The sequence below is a fragment of the Nerophis ophidion genome, linkage group LG23 (genome assembly GCF_033978795.1).
Source record: "Nerophis ophidion isolate RoL-2023_Sa linkage group LG23, RoL_Noph_v1.0, whole genome shotgun sequence".
Lineage (NCBI taxonomy): Eukaryota > Metazoa > Chordata > Actinopteri > Syngnathiformes > Syngnathidae > Nerophis > Nerophis ophidion.
The window spans coordinates 4,924,162-4,944,071 of NC_084633.1; the positions used below are offsets into that span (position 1 = coordinate 4,924,162).

The 19,910-nt window shown below is 38.5% G+C and overlaps 2 protein-coding genes across 6 annotated transcripts in view; both read right to left on the reverse strand.

Annotated features, from left to right (window-relative positions):
- Window positions 1-57: 57 nt before the first annotated feature.
- nme4 (NME/NM23 nucleoside diphosphate kinase 4) lies at window positions 58-6,639 on the reverse strand. Of its 2 annotated transcripts, none has more exons than XM_061885557.1 (5): window positions 6,460-6,639; window positions 3,702-3,832; window positions 3,521-3,622; window positions 3,220-3,332; window positions 58-3,129 (listed from the first exon to the last, which is right to left on the reverse strand). In XM_061885557.1, exons 1-5 carry the CDS (start codon window positions 6,575-6,577, stop codon window positions 3,009-3,011), a joined length of 585 nt encoding a protein of 194 aa, XP_061741541.1. In that variant the 5' UTR covers window positions 6,578-6,639; the 3' UTR covers window positions 58-3,008. The 2 variants fall into 2 exon arrangements, with proteins under 2 accessions (XP_061741541.1, XP_061741542.1); XM_061885558.1 differs by lacking the exon at window positions 6,460-6,639 and adding an exon at window positions 6,195-6,319.
- Window positions 6,640-10,119: 3,480 nt separating this feature from the next.
- xpo6 (exportin 6) overlaps window positions 10,120-19,910 on the reverse strand; it is a 47,297-nt gene continuing 37,506 nt past the window's right edge. For all 4 annotated transcript variants that reach the window (XM_061885038.1, XM_061885040.1, XM_061885037.1 and 1 more), the window contains 8 exons: window positions 19,663-19,852; window positions 19,440-19,595; window positions 19,225-19,339; window positions 17,701-17,872; window positions 17,403-17,564; window positions 14,313-14,411; window positions 14,005-14,235; window positions 10,120-10,695 (listed from right to left, as the gene is read on the reverse strand). In XM_061885038.1, coding sequence (XP_061741022.1) covers window positions 10,594-10,695; window positions 14,005-14,235; window positions 14,313-14,411; window positions 17,403-17,564; window positions 17,701-17,872; window positions 19,225-19,339; window positions 19,440-19,595; window positions 19,663-19,852 — 1,227 coding nt within the window. In that variant the 3' untranslated portion in view covers window positions 10,120-10,593. The remainder of the gene's footprint in view (window positions 10,696-14,004; window positions 14,236-14,312; window positions 14,412-17,402; window positions 17,565-17,700; window positions 17,873-19,224; window positions 19,340-19,439; window positions 19,596-19,662; window positions 19,853-19,910) is intronic.

A 19,910-nucleotide genomic window follows, 5' to 3' on the forward strand; every position in this document is an offset into this window, starting at 1 on the left:
TTTCTGCTTTTCTCTGGAAGATATAGCATAAGTAGAAATAGAGAATATTAAAAAGCATTGCAAAAATATTATTTTCTTTTTCTTCTAAAATTTAACTGCTTAAGTTTGTATGCTTCCTGAATCTCAACTAAGTTCCTGTCAGAAGTTTCCATTCACTCACCACGAGAATGACTGTCATATCAATTATGGGCCTGGACTTTCACATTGTTGTAAGTATTGGTCAATCTAACAAGTGGTGAAACACACAAAATGCAGTTTGGTGACAGAACAAACCATTCAACTGAACACCATGTTGCTATCTAATTCAGATGATAAAAAATTAATCTGGACAAAGTGGGTGTAGTCGAAGCCAATTCTCGAGATTTAAGTAAAGCCTTGACAGAATGAATCCTTAACCTCACAAGATGCAAACTATCTACAAATACCAAACTATTACCTCTGAGAGCTCTTAGCATGGGTTTGCCACAAGGTTCCATTTTAGGTCCACTGCTCTTCACCGTGTTTATTGGCCTTCCTTCCATCAATTTGTGACAATGATGTAACCACTTAGATGCATGCATCCATACACATGGAAAAGACTATAAACAAGTGGCTAACAAGCTAACGTGTAATCGAAAAGGTGGAAAATGGTTGAATGAACCTCACCCTGAACATCAACAAAATGGCAACAATGCATTTTTCCATCAAACCAAAACATATGCATTATCTAAGGAGTCAGTTTACGGAACATACTGTATATATTTATAATGTCACAGAGTTTAAGTATCTTGGTGTTACATTAGATTCCACACTTAAATTTAAAATACACAAATAAGATGAGTTGCACCCTGAAATACAATACAATACTGCACATTCTCATTCACTACCTAGGCATCTTAACTTACTTTGAATGTCATGATATATTGCATTTTTTTTACTCCATATCATGCTGGTCATTAGAGAAAAACACAACTTTGAAACCACTACAATCCTTGTACAAACAAGCCCTGAAGTCCTGGACAAGAAGAAACCAAGTGTGTCAGCATGCATGTTTCTTTTTTGTGTTTTATAGTCTGTGCTTTAAAGTGGAACTGCACTTTTTGTAAAATTTTGCCAACCCTTCACAATCACTATAAGAGACAAGAACAGGCATGTGTTTTTTTAAAACTTGTCTATCTCTGTTGGCATTGCAATGAGGTGGCGACTTATCCAGGGTGTACTCCCCCTTCCGCCTGAATGCAGCTGAGATAGGCTCCAAGCGGTAGGAAATGGATGGATTTTAAAGATGAGGGAAAAAAAACGCTTGAGAGATGCATTTAATGGGAGTCACTGATGTAGCCTTCAAAGCCCTCTAAAATAACTTCAAAACCCTCCATCAACATTTTATATACACTGTGCAAGTATACCGGTATATGTAGTAACAAACACGTTTGTAACAATATGTACAATATGTATCGTATTTTGATCGTTTTAATCATTTCCGGGACTGATTTATTCCATGCATTGATGTCTGTTTCCATTGCAGCACATGTCTGATTTCTGGCAACAACTTGTGTCAATACTTCCAAAATCATACACAAGTATGTTTTCTAATCATGGCAGACTTGGTAACAGACAACAAAGATGACTATTTTTGTATATATGAGGATTCACAACCTTTTACTTTTGAAGCTAAATATACTGCTGCTTTTAGAAGCCAGGGAGAGGGGGATGAAAGCGATTATCATGCTATTTTGAATTTGGAGCCAAGCTATTTTGACATAAATGGATTGCTTACCCCAAATCAACAGGAACCGTCCCCGGCTAGCTGAACCAGATACGTTTTAAATATCCATCATGATACATGCAGCACGCCATATGTGTCATTACAACTACAGTGCATACAGAAATGTGGGCTAATACTTTACAGATACTATAATGTTATTGTTAATTTTTTTCTGTCAGTACAAATTAGTGTTTTAGTGCACTGTTGTGGCATTACAAACCCAGAAGTTTTTAATGTTCTTGTAGAAGCAAGCTTATCTTTTGCCGTAGCAAGCTTTTATGGCTAATACCAAAGCACTACGATAGAAAAAAAGAATTCCTCAGTGTTTGCTCTTACAAAAACAATATCGCTACAGCTTGGTTATTACACGGGTGACGGAACATAAATGAAGTACTGTTGACGTTTTTTGAATGCATTTGTAAAGTGATTTAGAGGTAGAATTGATTGCTCACATTGGCTGCATTGCTAGCCACCTAAATAAAACAAGCCATTTTTGGTTAAAAAGCCAAAAATAAACCCAACCTTTTTTTTTCTTGTCTCTCATGATTGTGAACGATAGGCAAAATTACAAAAAAAGTGCAGTTTCCCTTTAAGTATGTGTGTTTCTAAAGTGAAAATTATTTTGCCTGCTACATGGACTACAGATTTAAATGAGTGAGAACACTATAATCTGGTGCAGAGCCTTTTTACCTTGCGTCTAATGCTTTCATTGCATGGTCCCTGTAAAAACACATGTACAGTTTTAGACCTAAATTCTACTGCCATTATTCCAGTAAATAGGGGTTGGCTTTGTCAAGTTAAAAGACAGTCTGGAACCTTCAGCACCCCTTATTATATGACTAATGTCACTGTACTTCTGTATGTATCCTGTTACACTGTGTACTTTGTTTTTGTTATCATTCAATGAAACAGTTCAAATAAGTCATTAGAGGCCCAAAAAATACATTCAAGCCCAGAATGAGTATATGTACAAGTTTGACTGAACTGTATGCAAAAAACATAATTCTGAGATATAGGTAATTGCAGAAATCTGCAATCAATCCCCACAGCTTTATGTAACATACACATTTTGCCATGATAGGAATGTTAAACCTGTTTAGGTGGAGTTGTTTATGTCGTTTAAATTACACAATTATTTGATTCCTGAGCTGAATAATGCAAGGATTAATACTGAGCATGGTTTTCAGGCTCACGGTTAGAGGACCGTTTTTCAACTAGCAGCAAGAGAAGAGGTAGCATCACTGATCCTCACTGCTCAGCATCTTCACTCCTCGCAGGTGATAGTCTGGTCCCAACATTCCCACTTGAGGAGCTCCTTTCCTTGAAACCACAGCTGAATCTCTCTCTCAGCTCCCTCTAGGGAATCACTGGCATGGACCACATTCCTTGAAATCACAACACATCATTATTCCTCAGCGAGATAGCAGATCTGCTCGCAAAAAAAACAAACACCGGATCCGGTTCTGAACTCTTACCTACTGACATGAAGGCTAAAATCTCCCCTGATTGTTCCTGCTTGGGCAGTAGAAGGATTGGTGGGTCCCACCATCACACGTGATGCCTGCACCACATTGTGACCTTCCCATACCTAAACCCACGGCAATAGCATTTTAAGCCCAACAATTCAGTGTGAGGTAGCAAGTAACATATTTATATAATAATCATTAAGGTAATTATAAAAATATAAAGTTCTGGATTACATTTTTCTCAAAGTAATTGTTTTTGGCTCTCACAAAGTCTGCTTGATTAGCACTGTTGTTGATGGGAAGCGCTCACCATGACAACCACGGGAGCAGAGGTCATGTACTGCACCAGACTGGGGTAGAATGCTTTCTGTGTCAGTTGACAATAGTGCTGAGACAGCAGCTCCTCTGACACCTTCCCAACACACATATATAAGCATTTAAAAACATCCTACAGCACAAATATCGCTGCCGACGGATGGTGAAATACATACTTGCAGCATTTTCAGGCCCACCAGCTTGAAACCCCTTTGCTCAAAACGACGAATGATCTGTCCCACAAGGCGACGCTGGACGCCGTCTGGTTTGACAGCAACGAGTGTCCGCTCCTTGACATCTCGGAGGCCTGGTGGCAGACAAAGACTTTATCTAGGACAGTTTTGGAAGAAAAATAAAAAAACTTCGCTACACATCATGAAATAAAACCTGTAACTGATTCAACTACTACATTTTTTTTTTCTGCAGCGAATAGGCTTACCCAGCATGATGTCGCTGTTAACATTTGACAATAATGCAGGGTTTCCCCTACATTGCCATAATACCTGAGGGTGTGGGGCGTGGTCGGAATGACATCATCATATATTTTCCTATATCCATCCATCCATCCATTTATACCGCTTACTCCCTTTGGGGTCGCGGTGCCTAATTCAGCTACAATCGGGCGGAAGGCGGGGTACACACCGGACAAGTCGCCACCTCATCGCAGGGCCAACACAGATGGACAGACAACATTCACTCACATTCACACACTAGGGGCAATTTAGTGTTGCCAATCAACCTATCCCCAGGTGCATGTCTTTGGAGGTGGGAGGAAGCCGGAGTACCTGGAGGGAACCCACGCATTCACGGGGAGGACATGCAAACTCCACACAGAAAGATCCCGAGCCCGGGATTGAACCCTGACTACTCAGGACCTTCGTATTGTGAGGCAGACGCACTAACCCCTATTCCACCGTGAAGCCCTATTTTCCTATAATTATATGATTTTCCTTAAAAAGGCTCAAAACGATTCATACAAACATATAAAATCAGTTCTGTGTTATCAATAATTAGTATTGACATACCATCCATCCATCCATTTTCAACCACTTATTCCCTTTGTGGTCGCGGGGGTCGCTGGTGCCTATCTCAGCTACAATCTGGCGGAAGGCGACGTACATCCTGGACAAGTTGCCACCTCATCGCAGGGCCAACACAGATAGACAGACAACATTCACACACGAGGGACCATTTAACGTTGCCAATCAACCTATCCCTAGGTGCATTTCTTTGGAGGTGGGAGAAAGCCGTACCCAATTTCTCAACTCATATGGAAACGGGGTTTGTATATATATTAGGGCTGGGCGATATATCGATATACACGATATATCGCGGGTTTTTCTATGTGCAATATAGAAAATGACTATATCATAATATTCGAGTATATGTTTTCACTCAGTTGCTTTTAGCTGCGGGCATTACACTACATGCTCTTCTCACTCTTTCCTGTCTCTCCTCACAGACAAGCAGGCGCACAAACTTACACACGTCACATACTATCACATCATACGTCACATACGTATACGTCCTCGCCTAGCAGGGATGATACGAGAGAAAGAAGGTGCGAATCTGGTAATAAATGAAGGAAGAATAATTCCCAAGAAAAACAGCACGGGGTCCATCGTCTGGCGGTGGTTCGGCTTTAAGCGGGAATATGTTGAACAGACAACCGTAATTTGTCTTATTTCTTTAGCGGAGACTCACACACACGTAGCTCAATGCTAAATCCATCCATCCATTTTCTACCGCTTATTCCCTTTGGGATCGCGGGGGGCGCTGGTGCCTATCTCAGCTACAATCGGGCGGAAGGCAGTGTACACCCTGGACAAGTCGCCACCTCATCGCGGTACAAAGCTACATTTTTTATTTAAATAAATATTTAATTTACCGGTAATACTCCATATTGTGAGCATATGAGCAAAAGCACCACCAATATGACAGAATTAGCTAGTTTAATTTTTTGGAACAGTTTTGGAAAATATTTTATACAAAGTCCATTTTTTTACCGGTTCTAAATAGAACCCAATTTTTCAAAATTATAATTTTAATAAGACTACATGGAATGTATGCAGTACATTTTTAAAACTATATTTTTTGATCAAATAGTGAAATGGGTTATAAATCACCTCAGTCATTTGTATTCATTGGTTTCTTTCAAAAGGGGGAAAAAATGGGGGGAAAAAACAATAATTAAATTTTTAGGCCAAATTGTATCTGAAATTGATGAAAAACGGTAGGTTATATGAGGCCTTAAAAAGCTTTTTGTGCTGTTTTTGAAGTAATTTCCTTAATCCAGTTGTCGGTTTTGGGTTTTTATTCTGCCTAGCGAAAAATGCACCCGGCAAACTTAATGCAACTAGAAACAACCTAATAATAATAATATGTACTATTAGTGTTGACAAGACATGTTTTATTTCAATTAAATTATTTAAATTATATAATAATTACACAGAATAGTGTGTTTTTATAGTCTTTTTTTTAAGAAATCTAAGTATAGTTAACTAAATATCTAACTAGCAAGCGAGCTAGCCTTCTTCGAGTTACATATTCTGCCGATAAACTGTTCTCTACAATATATTTACAATTGTATTATGGATCATAAACTTATCTACCGTTAAAAAAAAAACATTATCTGACTATATCTCTCTGAAACTTGTCTTTACACTTACCTTACATAGTTTGGTGGAGTATAACAGAGCCCGCCACACTAATAGATGGCTGCATGCTAGCAATTAAACACACGTGACCAAATAGAACCGGGACAGTACCACGTGACGTGAAGAAAGGTTTAATATCAATACGCGCTATGTGCGTAAACAAATAGTTCCCAACTCTTCCTCCTCATCGCTGTGTCCAACGGACAGGTGGGTTGCAAAACACAACGTTAACATGTTTTAAAAGTGAAATACAAAAAATGTGATTTTGTTTACATACCGGAGTTGTTTCTGAGCGTAGCGGCGAAGCGAGGAGGCATTAAGGTCCTCTTCCTGGCGGAGGCTTGAACCCTCCATGGAGACAAGAGTGGGGAGAAAATAGCGCGCTGCAGCAACATATCCGTGCGTTCGAGTCCTCTGATTATTGAGTTTTAAACTCACGAGTCTTCCCTGCATGGTTTGACCTCTTCTGACTTGATTTGTTTGTCTACAAACATGTTTAACTCCACTGGTGCCAGAAGCGCGTTTGTTATTTGATCATTCTCATATATTTCATGAGGGCTAAAGGTGGTGAAAACCTGCTTACATCTTTTATCCATGTCAATTAAAAGCTGATGGTCTTTATTGTCTGAGAAGCCTAATACTAAACTTCTCTTTTTCTTAATTTTTTGCTTTTTTTGGGGACTTAGTTGGCAAGAAAAGGCATTGTTTGTAATAAGGGTTAATGATTGGAACAGTAAATCAAGAATCATGAGTCCAAGGTCTCCATTAGGCCGGGTCACTACCGAGCTCTGCTGAGAACACACAGTAAAGTATGGAGGTTATTTTGGGTCTCTTTTACAAAATGTTTTTTGGACACTGAATTTTTGTGTGTTTGCATTTTGTGAACTGATTTTTTTTACATCAAATTATGCTGACAATTCAACTAAATAATAGGGCTGCCAATTTTTGGGTGTCCCACGATTCGATTCAATATCGGTCGCGTTTCGATTATTTATTGATTTTTTCGATTTAACGCGATTCTCGATTCAAAAACGATATTTATCCGATTCAAAACAATTCTGTATTCATTCAATACATGGGATTTCAGAAGGATCTACCCCAGTCTGCTGACATGCTAGCATAGTAGATTTTTTTTAAAAAGCTTTCCTAATTGTAAAGGACAATGTTTTATCAACTGATTGCAATAATGTAAATTTGTTTTAACTATTAAACGAACCAAAAATATGACTTGTTTTATCTTTGTGAAAACATTGGACACAGTGTGTTGTCAAGCTTATGAGATGCGATGCAAGTGTAAGCCCTTCTTTTTTTAAAACTTTTTTATAAATGTCTAATGTCAATGAGGGATTTTTAATCACTGCTATGCTGAAATTATAACTAATATTGATACTGTTGTTGATAATATTCATTTTTGTTTCACTACTTTTGGTTTGTTCTGTGTCGTGTTTGTGTCTCCTTTCAATTGCTCTGTTTATTGCAGTTCTGAGTGTTGCTGGGTCAGGTTTGGTTTTGGAATTGGATTGCATTGTTATGGCATTGCTGTGTATTGGTTTGTTGGATTGATTTAAAAAAAAAGAACAAAACAAAAACAAACAAAAAATCGATTTAAAAAAAAAAAATCGATTCTGAATCGCACAACGTGAGAATTGCGATTCGTGTTCGAATCGATTTTTTCCCACACCCCTACTAAACAATAATTAAAAATCGACCTGTTCGCAAACGTCACATTTCTAAACACCTCACTTAAATGTGAATCGAAGTACTAGGGGTGCCAGAAAAAATCGATTCACATCCGAATCGCGATTTGTATTTATTCCAATTCCGAACCAATACATAATTAACCTTTTTTTTATTTTTAACTCATTTTTAAAAAGACGTTGACTCCATCAAAATGCTTTCTACATTCAGTTCCACACACAGTCGTGGTCAAGTTTACATACACTTGTAAAGAATATAATGTCATGGCTGTCTTGAGTTGTGGCCGAACAGCTCAAATTTTGTTTCATCTGACCACTGAACTTTCCTCCAGAAGGTTTTACCTTTGTCCATGTGATGTCGGATGAAACAAAAATTTAGCTGTTTGGCCACAATACCCAGCAATGGGTTTGGAGGAAAAAAAATTAGGCCTTTAATCCCAAGAATACCATCCCTACCATCAAGCATGGTGGTGGTAGTATTATGCTCTGGGCCTGTTTTGCTGCCAATGGAACTGGAGCTTTACAGAGTAAATGGGACATTGAAACAGGAAGATTACCTCCAAATTCTTCAGGACAACTTAAAATAATCAGCCCGGAGGTTGGGTCTTGGCCGCAGTTGGGTGTTCCAACAGGACAATGACCACAAACACACGTCAAAAGTGGTGAAGGAATGACTAGAATTAAGGTTTTAAAATGGCCATACCGAAGTCCTGACTTAAATGTGTGGACAATGCTGAAGAAACTAGTCCATGTTAGAAAACCAAAAAATTTAGCTGAACTGCTCCGATTTTATCAAGAGGAGTGGTCAAAATTTCAACCAGAAACTTGTGGATGGATACCAAAAGCGCCTTATTGCAGTGAAACTTGCCAAGGGACATGTAACCAAATATTAACACGGCTGTATATATACTTTTGACTCAGCCGATTTGGTCACATTTTTAGTACTCATAATAAATTCATAAAAGAAACAAACTTCCATGAATGTTTTTTTGTGACCAACAAGCACAGTATGCAATCCAATCACTGTATCACAAAAAATAAGAGTTGTACAAATTATTGGAAACTCAAGACAGCCATGACATTATGTTCTTTACAAGTGTATGTACACGTTTGACCACAACTGTTTCCACATAGAGCCATCAAAACATTTTACATTACATACAATATTGTACTTAGAAAGGTAATTTTTCCTCTAATCTGGAGATATATCTGCTGCATTCTTTTCCTCCTGCAGATAGTGCTATCAAAACGATTTATATTTAAGTTACGATGAAACATTTATTTATATGATTTAGAGCAGGGGTGGGCAAACTTTTTGGCTCAGGGACCACATAGGTTTTTGAAATTTGACAGATGCACATGATGCATTTCAAAGCATATCATATCTGTTGAGAGTAAAGTCAACTTCTCATAGATGGGCTATACATGCATTTTTCATCAATATATTAGAACCTCAAAGAAACACAAACTTTGTATTACAGGGATAACAAGTGTTAGTGGGAGCAGTGTTGTTGATCACTGTTTTTTTTTCCAATAGGTTGAAGTCTAGTGTCAATTTTGTTCTGGCAATTCTCAAAACAGATTTTGTCTAATTTTGTTCGATTATTTGGCGGGCGAGATTAAAAAGCCCACCAGGCCAGTAAGTGGTTTGCCCATCCCTGATTTATAGCATAAGAGACTATAACGAAGGCGAGAACGCAAATAAGGCAGGGTTCTACTGGCATATTAAAAAGGCAGGGCCACCGACGCTGAACTCATTTCTATTTTTAACTACCTTCAACTACACATCATTGTCACCAACTTAGCGGTATAGCTCGGTTGGTAGAGTGGCCGTGCCAGCAATTTGAGGGTTCCAGGTTCGATCCCCGCTTCTGCCATCCTAGTTACTGCCGTTGTGTCCTTGGGCAAGACACTTTACGCACCTGCTCCCAGTGCCACCCACAGTGGTTTAAATGTAACTTTGATAATGGGTTTCACAATGTAAAGTGCTTTGAGTCACTAGTTGAAAGTGCTAAATAAATATAATTCACTTCACTTCAGTTCAAATGCAACTGTTTGTGGTGACAAAACTAATGTCCAATCTTCATCAGAATTGAGGATACACAATTATTTGGCCCTTGTTGGGTTCTCAAATATTGCTACAAACATATTAAATTTAAGAAATGTTAAATAACTTGAAATAACCGTCATTAATTTGTTAGGACTCTCATAACATTACAAAAAGTCACAATACAATCTAATTGAACTTTTACTAAAAAACAATTTATTAAATGAAGCAAGTTTTCTCCTTTTCATAATGGAATGATATGAAAGATCTTAAGTTGAGTCTGTCTCCTTTGGAGATGAAAAAACCTGAAGGCAAAAAATGGATAAAAGCAGACATTTTTCAAAAACTCAAAATGAGTTGAAAGTGCTCAGTCCCAGCTCGGCTTTGTGGCCGAGGCGTGGAAAAGAAGGCCTGGCTCAGACTGGTCCGGGTCTGCAGACCAGATATACAGTTCCTGCCAATTGGCGACAAATACGGTGGGCACTAGTTTAAAAACAACAACAATGTGCCAAATGTCTACAGTAGAAATCAAAGAGACAGCAGCATCCTCAACTTTCCGAAAGCCTTGAACTCACGATCCAAAGCTTGAATTTGGAGTGTTGAGTTAAGTGGTCAGCGCAGGTGGTCCTTGGACGTCCTGGTCGAGCTGTCAAGTGGTTCAGTCACGCTAAAGCTTAATAGTGCCAGTGGGCAGGCTGCTATTACACAGTCTGTAGTAGCGAAGGTCGTTCACCAGCCGCTGCACACTTTGAGTGAATGAAGGAAGGTCCTTTTCAAAGAAAAGAAAAAGGATTAATAGTCAATGTTGACTTGATTATAAACAGTAGAAACCTTGAAGTCATACAGTTCAGACCAAAATTTTGGAGGTAAAATACGACTCTGGGTTATTTTTGTGTGAAGGCTATAGAACAAGAGGTGGAAGTAATGACACAGAAAAGCAGTATACATCTATACCGGCTATTTAGTACAATATGGCCAAGTCCACCTTAATGTGAAGAGACACACTTCTCAAAACACATGTGGTATCTCTCTGCATATTTACAAATAATGTACAAACCCTGTTTCCATAGGAGTTGGGAAATTGTGTTAGATGTAAATATATACGGAATACAATGATTTGCAAATCATTTTCAACCTATATTCATTTGAATATGCTAGGCACCATTAATGCTGAAAGGTACATACAGGTTTTGGAACAACATATGCTGCCATCTAAGCGCAGTCTTTTTCATGGACGCCCCTGCTTTTTCAGCAAGACAATGCCAAGCCACATTCAGCACGTGTTACAACAGCGTGGCTTCGTAAAAAAAAAAAACAGCGTGGCTTCGTAAAAAAAAAAAAAAAAAAAAAAAAAAAAAAAGAGTGCGGGTACTTTCCTGGCCCGCCTGCAGTCCAAACCTGTCTCCCATCGAAAATGTGTGGCACATTATGAAGCGTAAAATAGGACAGCGGAGACCCCGGACTGTTCAACGACTGAAGCTCTACATAAAACGAGAATGGGAAAGAATTCTACTTTCAAAGTTTCAACGATTAGTTTTCTCAGTTCCCAAATATTTATTGAGTGTTGTTAAAAGAAAACGTGATGTAACAGTGGTGAACATGCCCTTTCCCAACTACTTTGGCATGTGTTGCCGCCATCAAATTCGAAGTTAATTATTATTTGCAAAAAAAAAAAAAAAAAGTTTATGAGTTTGAACATCAAATATCTTGCCTTTGTAGTGCATTCAATTGAATATGGGTTGAAAAGGATTTGCAAATCATTGTATTCTGTTTTATTTACCTCTAACACAATTTCCCAACTCATATGGAAAAGAGGTTTGTAAATAAGTGAGAGTGTGTTCAAACTTTTGTCCGATACCGTAAAAAAATTAAATAGAAACTACACTTTTTTGGGAATTTTTCCTATCATCCACAAACCCTATGTGCCACAAGAACAAACATGACTTTCCCTGTAATGTGCGTTCTAAGTAGTGAAAAACTGCCATTACAATGCAGATAATTGGAATCACTCTATTAAACGCTTTAAACATAAAAAAAAACCTGCCAAAAATGCTCAATTTACAAGCCGTGACCTGCATATTAATAACCAAGTTATAACGACATTGTTATTATAAAAGCTAACAGAGAAACTATTTCTCTGGCATCGTGATACTTTGCCTTGCTCCCACAGCTCCTCCGACCACTAGCGAGTAGCCAACTAATAGCTACTAGTAGGGTTGTGGATATACTGGTATCATTTTTAATACCGATATATTTTAGAAATACCGACATACCTTTGTTACGGCTGTTTGATCTTCTCTGCGCATGACAGGCAAAGCACATCCTCTTTGGCTCACCACCGCCACTTGCATGTTGATGACGCATTGTGACGCGCATAAAACTTTATTTATTTATTTACTTCTCGACTCCAGACTGCATTTGTCGATTGGTGAGAGACTACTACAGCTTTATACACCAATTTGCTTTAAAACCTATACCTCTCGTCGCAACTGTATCACTTAATCTGTTTGTTGTTCACCTCTGTTAGCGACTTAACACAGAAGCTAACTACACCTCCTCTCTGCTGCTTGCTCCGTGTGTCAAATATTAAACTAAAACTCGGTTTAAAAGTGCCTCTACCCATAGCCTGTGCGGACTAAGCCACTGTAGTGTAGCGGCTGGGTGGCTGAAGAGGAGTTTTAAACTTAACATCCAGCAGCTTTCATAACTTCATAAACAAAATGAAAAAAAATGGCTCTGACAGTGATGGCTATTACTTTTTAAAGAATAAAGAAGACATTACGTTACTACTTACAACAAAAATAATCTGACTGCTCTTAACACTGGTTATCTAGCCGTGAAACACTGAGGCTACCTTAAGTAATTTGCATGTTTTTTTTTTGTTTGTTTTTTTAAAGATAGCGGTATACCGTATGCTAGTATTCGGACTAAAAATACTGCGATATCAGTTTTTTCTATATCGCCCAGCCCTAGCTACAAGCTATCTTCCATTGCCAATAACATTGGGTGTGTTTCACCATAAATTAAAGAAGTAGTATCTTGAGCTGGTTCTGTATTGCCTTTTTAGTTAAGTAAAAGTTTAACTACCAATGATTGTCACACACACTAGGTGTGGTGAAATTTGTCCTCTGCATTTGACCCATCCCCTTGATCACCCCCTGGGAGGTGAGGGGAGCAGCGGTACCGCGTCCGGGAATAATTTTTGATTATTTAACCCCCCAATTCCAACCTTTGATGCTGAGTGCCAAGCAGGGATGTAATGGGTCCCATTTTTATAGTCTTTGGTATGACTCAGCCGGGGTTAAAACTCACAACCTACCGATCTCAGAGCTGACACTTTAACTACTAGGCCACTGAGTAGGTTTATGCTAAATTACAAAACATGTACATCACCTGGATAGTAAAAAGTTGTGGCACTAAGCAGAAAAGTTGGTCAACTTTGAATATCCACACCCTATCAACATGGCGAGGAATCCTTCTTTGTTTAATCTTAGGTTTTTTTCTGAATTTACTTGCTCAAAGAGGGCACGTGGTGAAAGCTACAACCCTCCCATCAGTCGGCATCCCAGTGAGAGCAGACATTGTACGTTATTGTTTTATGTTCTTATTGAAATGTTTAGCAATAATGCTACATGATAATAACTCTCTAGGGCGCTCACAAAGTCTGCCATGATTAGTGGTAGAAAACAAAGAACGTACTCTCTATGCTGCTGTTTTTGGCGGAGGTAGCGTTCGTTGTTAAGCAGTCTGTCACAAAAGAAAAATTGTCAATATTACGTTATCATAATTGTGCCTGATATTAAATTCCATATATACTAGGGGTATGTATATAAAACAGTGTTTTGGAATGTTTATTAGAGTGCTTTGTAGGCTGAATAGATCACGTCCCCATTACCTGCATTATTATGCATCTTACAAGCAGTGTTTCACTATTGAGAATGCAAAGTTATTACACACTTATTTGGCTCACATTAGGGTTTGGGGATGATGAAAAAAATTCCCCAAAAAGTGCAGTTCACCTTAAATAAAAGTCCTCCAATAAGTGGTTACGTATAATGTGCTGTGTGTTTGTTTTTACCCGTTCTAGCTTGAAGTTGCGTGCAAGGACAGCGCGTTGGTTGGTGTCCACACCCTGGCAGCCATTGAGGAACTCTGGCATGAAGGCAGAGTAGAAGGCGTCGAAGTCGACCGAGGCCATGTTGTAAATGGCCAGGGTAATTTCCTCTTGGAGAAGATCGTGACTTTTGTGGAGAAGGACCTGCAGCAGCACGTTGATGAAGTGGAAGAGCATGGAGGTCCGAAAAAGCTTCTAAGTGAGAGGGATCAGCGGGATTAAAAGACACATTCACGTCGGAGCTTATTACTGCCATCACTGCTGCTTCTTACTCTGTGATACAACTTGTGCTTGCTGTTGAGGGACTCCAAGTATGACAGATTCTGCTTGAAGATGTGGATGTCGGGCTGCAGGAAAGACTGTCCAAACGCCTGGTGTAGGCAATGAAGACAGAGCACTGTTTACTTTACTTGTAATTTGAAGGCATGTAGCATTATCTTCTTCTATTTACATTCCCACATAGCGAAACAGGTTGCAATGACCGCAATTTTCCCCTAGTGTACAGAAAGCACACAGCGTATGGCCAACAGTCACATTAGAGCATGAAAACTGGGACTTCACATGTAGGTGTGAAATTAGAAAAAAACTAATTATTTGAAATATCAGACTAGTTTAGTGCATGAAAATGTACTGATTGATGTTCCCAAGAGAGGGCCGGTTGGTTCACCATTTCTGTTATAGTGCTAAAGTGTTTGACGGGCTTAAGGTCAAGGCTCTATGGTTCTTCAACCCAAAACTCAAACAACCATGCATTTATGGTGTGTCAGCTGGTCATTGGTGTGAAAGTATGCCTTGCAAGAATTTAGGGTAGGGGGGATGTAACGATATGAAAATTTCCTATCACAGTTATTGTAATCAAAATGATTATTATTGTCGAATGTGCTCAAAAGTATTCATACATGGACCAAAATATTTAACCAAGTTTAATTTATAAAACAAAATATGAATAAAAAGGTATACAGTTGTCCCTTGTACATCGCTCTTAATTGGTTCCATACAAGATCGTGATCAATGAATTTCTGCGCAGTGGGAATCAATCATGAATCAAATATTTTCACGGCGAGAGCATAAAAACTTGACGACCTCTAAATGTTTTTCAACATTATGAAAGCCATTTAGACATGAAGCAACACCTATATATATTCATATTTACACTTATTTAATCCAATACAGTAATGCTGCTTTGAGGCTGAGCCAATCGGTGGCCATGATACTGAACAGCATGCTCTGATTGATTTAGTCTCCTCTAGTAGCTAATACTACTGTAGTATTGATATTTTTAGTTTATATAGCCATTGTATGCTTGAAAATGCTTAATTTAAAACCGCCAAAAAGTGTAGCGTATGGTTGAATTTTTTTTTTATATATTAAAAAAAAGTTGCGACGGGGCGAAGCCACGATGTGGCGAGGGACGACTGTAAGTAAACCGACACACAATATATTTTCCTTGGCAGAAGTTAAAGTTAAAGTACCAATTATTGTCACACACACACTAGGTGTGGTGAAATTTGTCCTCTGCATTTGATCACCCCCTGGGAAGTGAGGGGAGCAGTGGGCAGCAGCGGTGCTGCGCCCGGGAATCATTTATGGTGATATAACCCCCAATTCCAACCCTTGATGCTGAGTGCCAAGCAGGGAGGCAATGGGTCCCATTTTTATAGTCTTTGGTATGACTCGGCCGGAGTTTGAACTCACAACCTACCGATCTCAGGACGGACACTCAAACCACTAGGCCAGTGTAGTGTAGCGACTGGGTGGCTGAAGAAACATAAAAAATTGTTCTGGTTTCTTAAAGGGGAATTACACTTTTTGGGAATTTTGCCTATCACTAACTATCCTTATTTGAGACAAGCACACACACATTTTTCTTTTTTTATGCATTCCAACTCATAAATTCAGTGCAGACAGATTCATAATAACATGTAATATTTACATACTTTGGTCATTTTATGCATACGCCGGCATATTCATTTCACAGACACATCACAGCTTCGGCTATTAACTTCAACAACAATTACTACTATTTATGGCAGACTTCATAAGAGACGACGAATACTTTGGGACAAATATTGATCAGAACATTATATTTTTGAGAATGAATACAAGGAGGATAAGCTACAGCTTTAAGAAGCTTACTGCTAAACAAATTAACCTTTAGTGAATCATTAAGCATCATGCAGCAGTTTTGCTAAGTACTAAAAAAAATTACAAACTAGGATTTTAGGAACATAAAACATTTCTTAGTAAACAATGTCTATTGTCACTGGGATGCCGACTGATGGCATGTTCATATCTTCCCGTTTAGATGAAGAATTAATCGTAATCTTCAATGAGGGGAAAAATAAAATAAAAATCAACAAGCGTCCTTTGTGTCTTATTATTTCCGGTTCTAACTTGAATGTCAAAGTTGACCAATATCTCGGTTTATGGCCACAACTTTCTACTAAGTGAGAGGCATGATTTAAAATATAGAATTAGCTTTAACCAACTCAAGAGGTGATGCAGCAGCTCTTTAAGATAGTTAGCTCTCTGTGATCACAAACTGCTAAAAAGGAGTTTGTCTGCATTGGCACTAATAATAATATTGCGATTATTTGGTTAATATTCAGGTAATGAGATGTAAATAGATTTTTGTTGGCGGTTTTTGGATGTTTTTAGAGGGCTTCACTTGCACAACAGATTACTCTTATCAACAGCATTGTAAGCCACCTTGTACTTGCTGTATTTTACGAATTAGAAATCATAAAAAAGACAAACACGTGTTCTTGTGCTTACCTAAGGATTGTAAATGATAGACAAAATCCCCCCCCCAAAAGTTTCCCTTTAAGGGCCACATTATTTTTATTTGAGAGTTTAAATGTTTTTGTTCCGTTTTGACAGGGAAAGACTTGATGCGTCTTGTGTTTTTGTTAGCATTTAAGCTAGTTAGCTATTAGTGTGCTAGTTTGCTTTTCCAGGAAATTAGCAGTATCGCAATCACGGTTTTATGGTAATTTGAACCGGTAATACTAACCGACAGGAGTTTTACAACAGTTTATAATTAACATCGGTAATTGTTACATCCCTAACAAAGGACAATGTGATATTGTTTTGTGGGTTATACTGCATTATTTTATTTTATTGTACACATTTCTCAACTTTGTATATTTAATCATCACATAAATATTTTTTTCATTCTTCCATTAACGACTGACAAGCAAATGTTACTTCCCTTAACCCAAATATTATTACAGGGTGGGTGCTAGTCTAATCCTTAAATGGATTACTTAACAGATCACCAAGAAGTGGGACAAACTATTTTGTTCATAAACTATATATTTTTGCTGTATTTACTGTTGCTTAAAACTAATGCATACACACACCTGCATTGCAGCCGTGAACTGGGCCTCGTTTTCCATAGCATCTTCTGGAGCTCCTCTTTGGACACTTGTTAAAATGGATGTTTTAAAGAAGTACCTCCAGTTTTGGTGAAGTATTTGGTACAGCAACTCAAACATCTCCGCTTTGACATCAGGAGAAGACCGCTGTCACATAACAGAAATTGATGACAAACATTCAGTGGTCACAAATGACAATATAAATCGAAATTTTGTACACTATTGTACGATACCTATCTATAATTGACAGCAGATACAAACTATGATGTAATAGCCAACTGACCTCTGCCACCACAGGGTAGACCTGCTCCATGCACAGAGAGAGGATGTTGGGAAGGAACGGTTTGAAAGCCTGACCAGGTTCCTGCACTACCACCTGCAGGATTTTTAAGAACTTTTGTACCACTCGACAGCCTGCACTGCCCTCCTGCAAAATACTGATGGTCAACTGTTCCCTAAAACACAGACAAACGGACATGACATAAGTATTTGGAAGTGTTTTTCATTGATAACAGTCATATTGTTTCTGAAGTAGCAACAAGCAGAGGGGGATAAATAATATATAAAATGTCATTTTGAGGGGAAATAAAGAGTGTTTGCCATTTAAAACTGAAAAAGTCCATTAGAAAGTACAGTGAGACCTCTATTTACTCCATTGTACAAACTTCTTGATTTACGAACCACAGACCGAAAAACATGTGCCTTTTTGTACGAACCTTGTCTCCGTGTAAGAACATTTCATCCACCTATTGGGCAGCACAACCATTGTGGATTGATTGATCAATCTCCGGTGCTGTCGTTGGTTACTTTGTTAAGTGTTTTTTTTTTTTTTTTTTTTAAATAGTTTTTAGCTTTTAAAAGACCTTATTGGCCACATGCGTGGACAGCACCTTTTAGCTCTTATTTCCAAAATGTTGTACACAACTAAATTGGAGTCTTATGGCCCTTATGTGGACACTTGTACTGCCATATGGTGGTTCTCAGAAGAGTATAACATACAATTGATTTTGGAAAAAAAAAAGTGTAAAGATAAGAATTAGCGTGTCACTAAACATTAAGTACACGTTTGATACTTATGGACATCATATAAAAAGACGATTCTTAGTTTCTATTCTAATTAAAGTCCAATAAGCCCAAATAGCAAAGACGAATTAAAAAAAACATGTAAACAAACAGCTTGGGCCTTAATCTTCAGTTTTTGGGGCTCAGTATGAGTCCAAAGAAATTAATGGACAAGCAATGTGTGGTTTGAAACAATCAGGAACACATTCAGTTGTAGATATTGCAGCTTTGACCTTTCTTCTGCTGCACACCAAGAAGTTTAACCAACAAGGTAAAGTGCTTATTTTCTTTTCTTACTCCTAATCATTGTAGCGACCTGGCCGGTAAAATTAAGAATATGTGATTTCAAACTGAGTGTACCACAGAGCTAATGACAGTGTGTGTCGGCTGCATATACAGGGAGGACAGTTCATTTTGTTGTTGTTTTGACTTTGTTATTAAATAGAAAGTTGATCCATAACCCCTATGTTACGTTTGTTCGATACACAGTACTGTACAGCGCTTTATATTGTGTAGAAGCATTTATTAAAATATGGACTTTTGTCGAGGCAGGAACCCATTTTTCATGTTTATATTGTCTGTTATGGTGAAATTTGTTTCAATATAGACACTTGTATTTACGAACCCTGTTCAATAACCAATCAAGTTCATAAATGGCAGTTTCACTGTACAATTAATCTACTTCCCCATTGTTAAAAACAAGACGTGTTTGAAAAAAACAAAAAACTAAATTTTGCTGTTGTACCTGGTGAACAAGCTGAGGAATGTGTGGATGATCTGTCCCGTGAAGGCAACGCCCATCTGGACTCGCAACGCCTGCAACAGCGTCAAGAAGAAGGCCAGCATCTCATCCGTCACATCTGATAAGAGACGTGACGGTCAACAAGTAGTTAATCATAAAACAATGAAAATCACACATCTCTTTAACATGTTTTGAAGAGTAAAGGACGACACACTGACCTGGCTGCTGAATAAACACTGGGAAAAGGCTGAGGGACACTTGGACCGACTCCTGCAGACTCTGATAACAGATCTGACGGGATTTAGTGGATTCCCCAGAGATGCTGTCCACAATATCTCTGAGCACAGGCAAGGTCTGCTGTATCACTGCTTTCACTGGTTAAGCAGAAAGACGTTAGGGCAGCACAAAAGCATGTCCAAAAAAACCCCACCAAATACTTACAGTCATGCATTTCAGGTCGTCGTGGAGTCACGTTCACGGTCTCTCTTAACATACGATATTGCCGAGTGAGGGCCGCCAACAGGTTGGCATGGTTGCTGGAGCGGGTTTGCCACTGCTGCTCATTCTCTGGTAAATTTGGCCATGGGAGCAGAAGCATGTTGGATAAAGCCCGACACACTAGCAAGTGTGCCTGCAACCATGCATTAAAACCAGTGAACACAACATTGCAGTGAGGGAGTCAGACTTGT

Coding starts and splice junctions, on each gene's coding strand:
- nme4 (XM_061885557.1), bottom strand. CDS start 6,577: ATGTTGCTGCAGCGCGCTATTTTCTCCCCACTCTTGTCTCCATGGAGG. Junction 3,833..6,459: donor TACGCTCAGAAACAACTCCG/GTATGTAAACAA, acceptor GTCTGCCACCAG/GCCTCCGAGATGTCAAGGAG. Junction 3,333..3,520: donor CTGCTCCCGTGGTTGTCATG/GTGAGCGCTTCC, acceptor CCGTGGGTTTAG/GTATGGGAAGGTCACAATGT.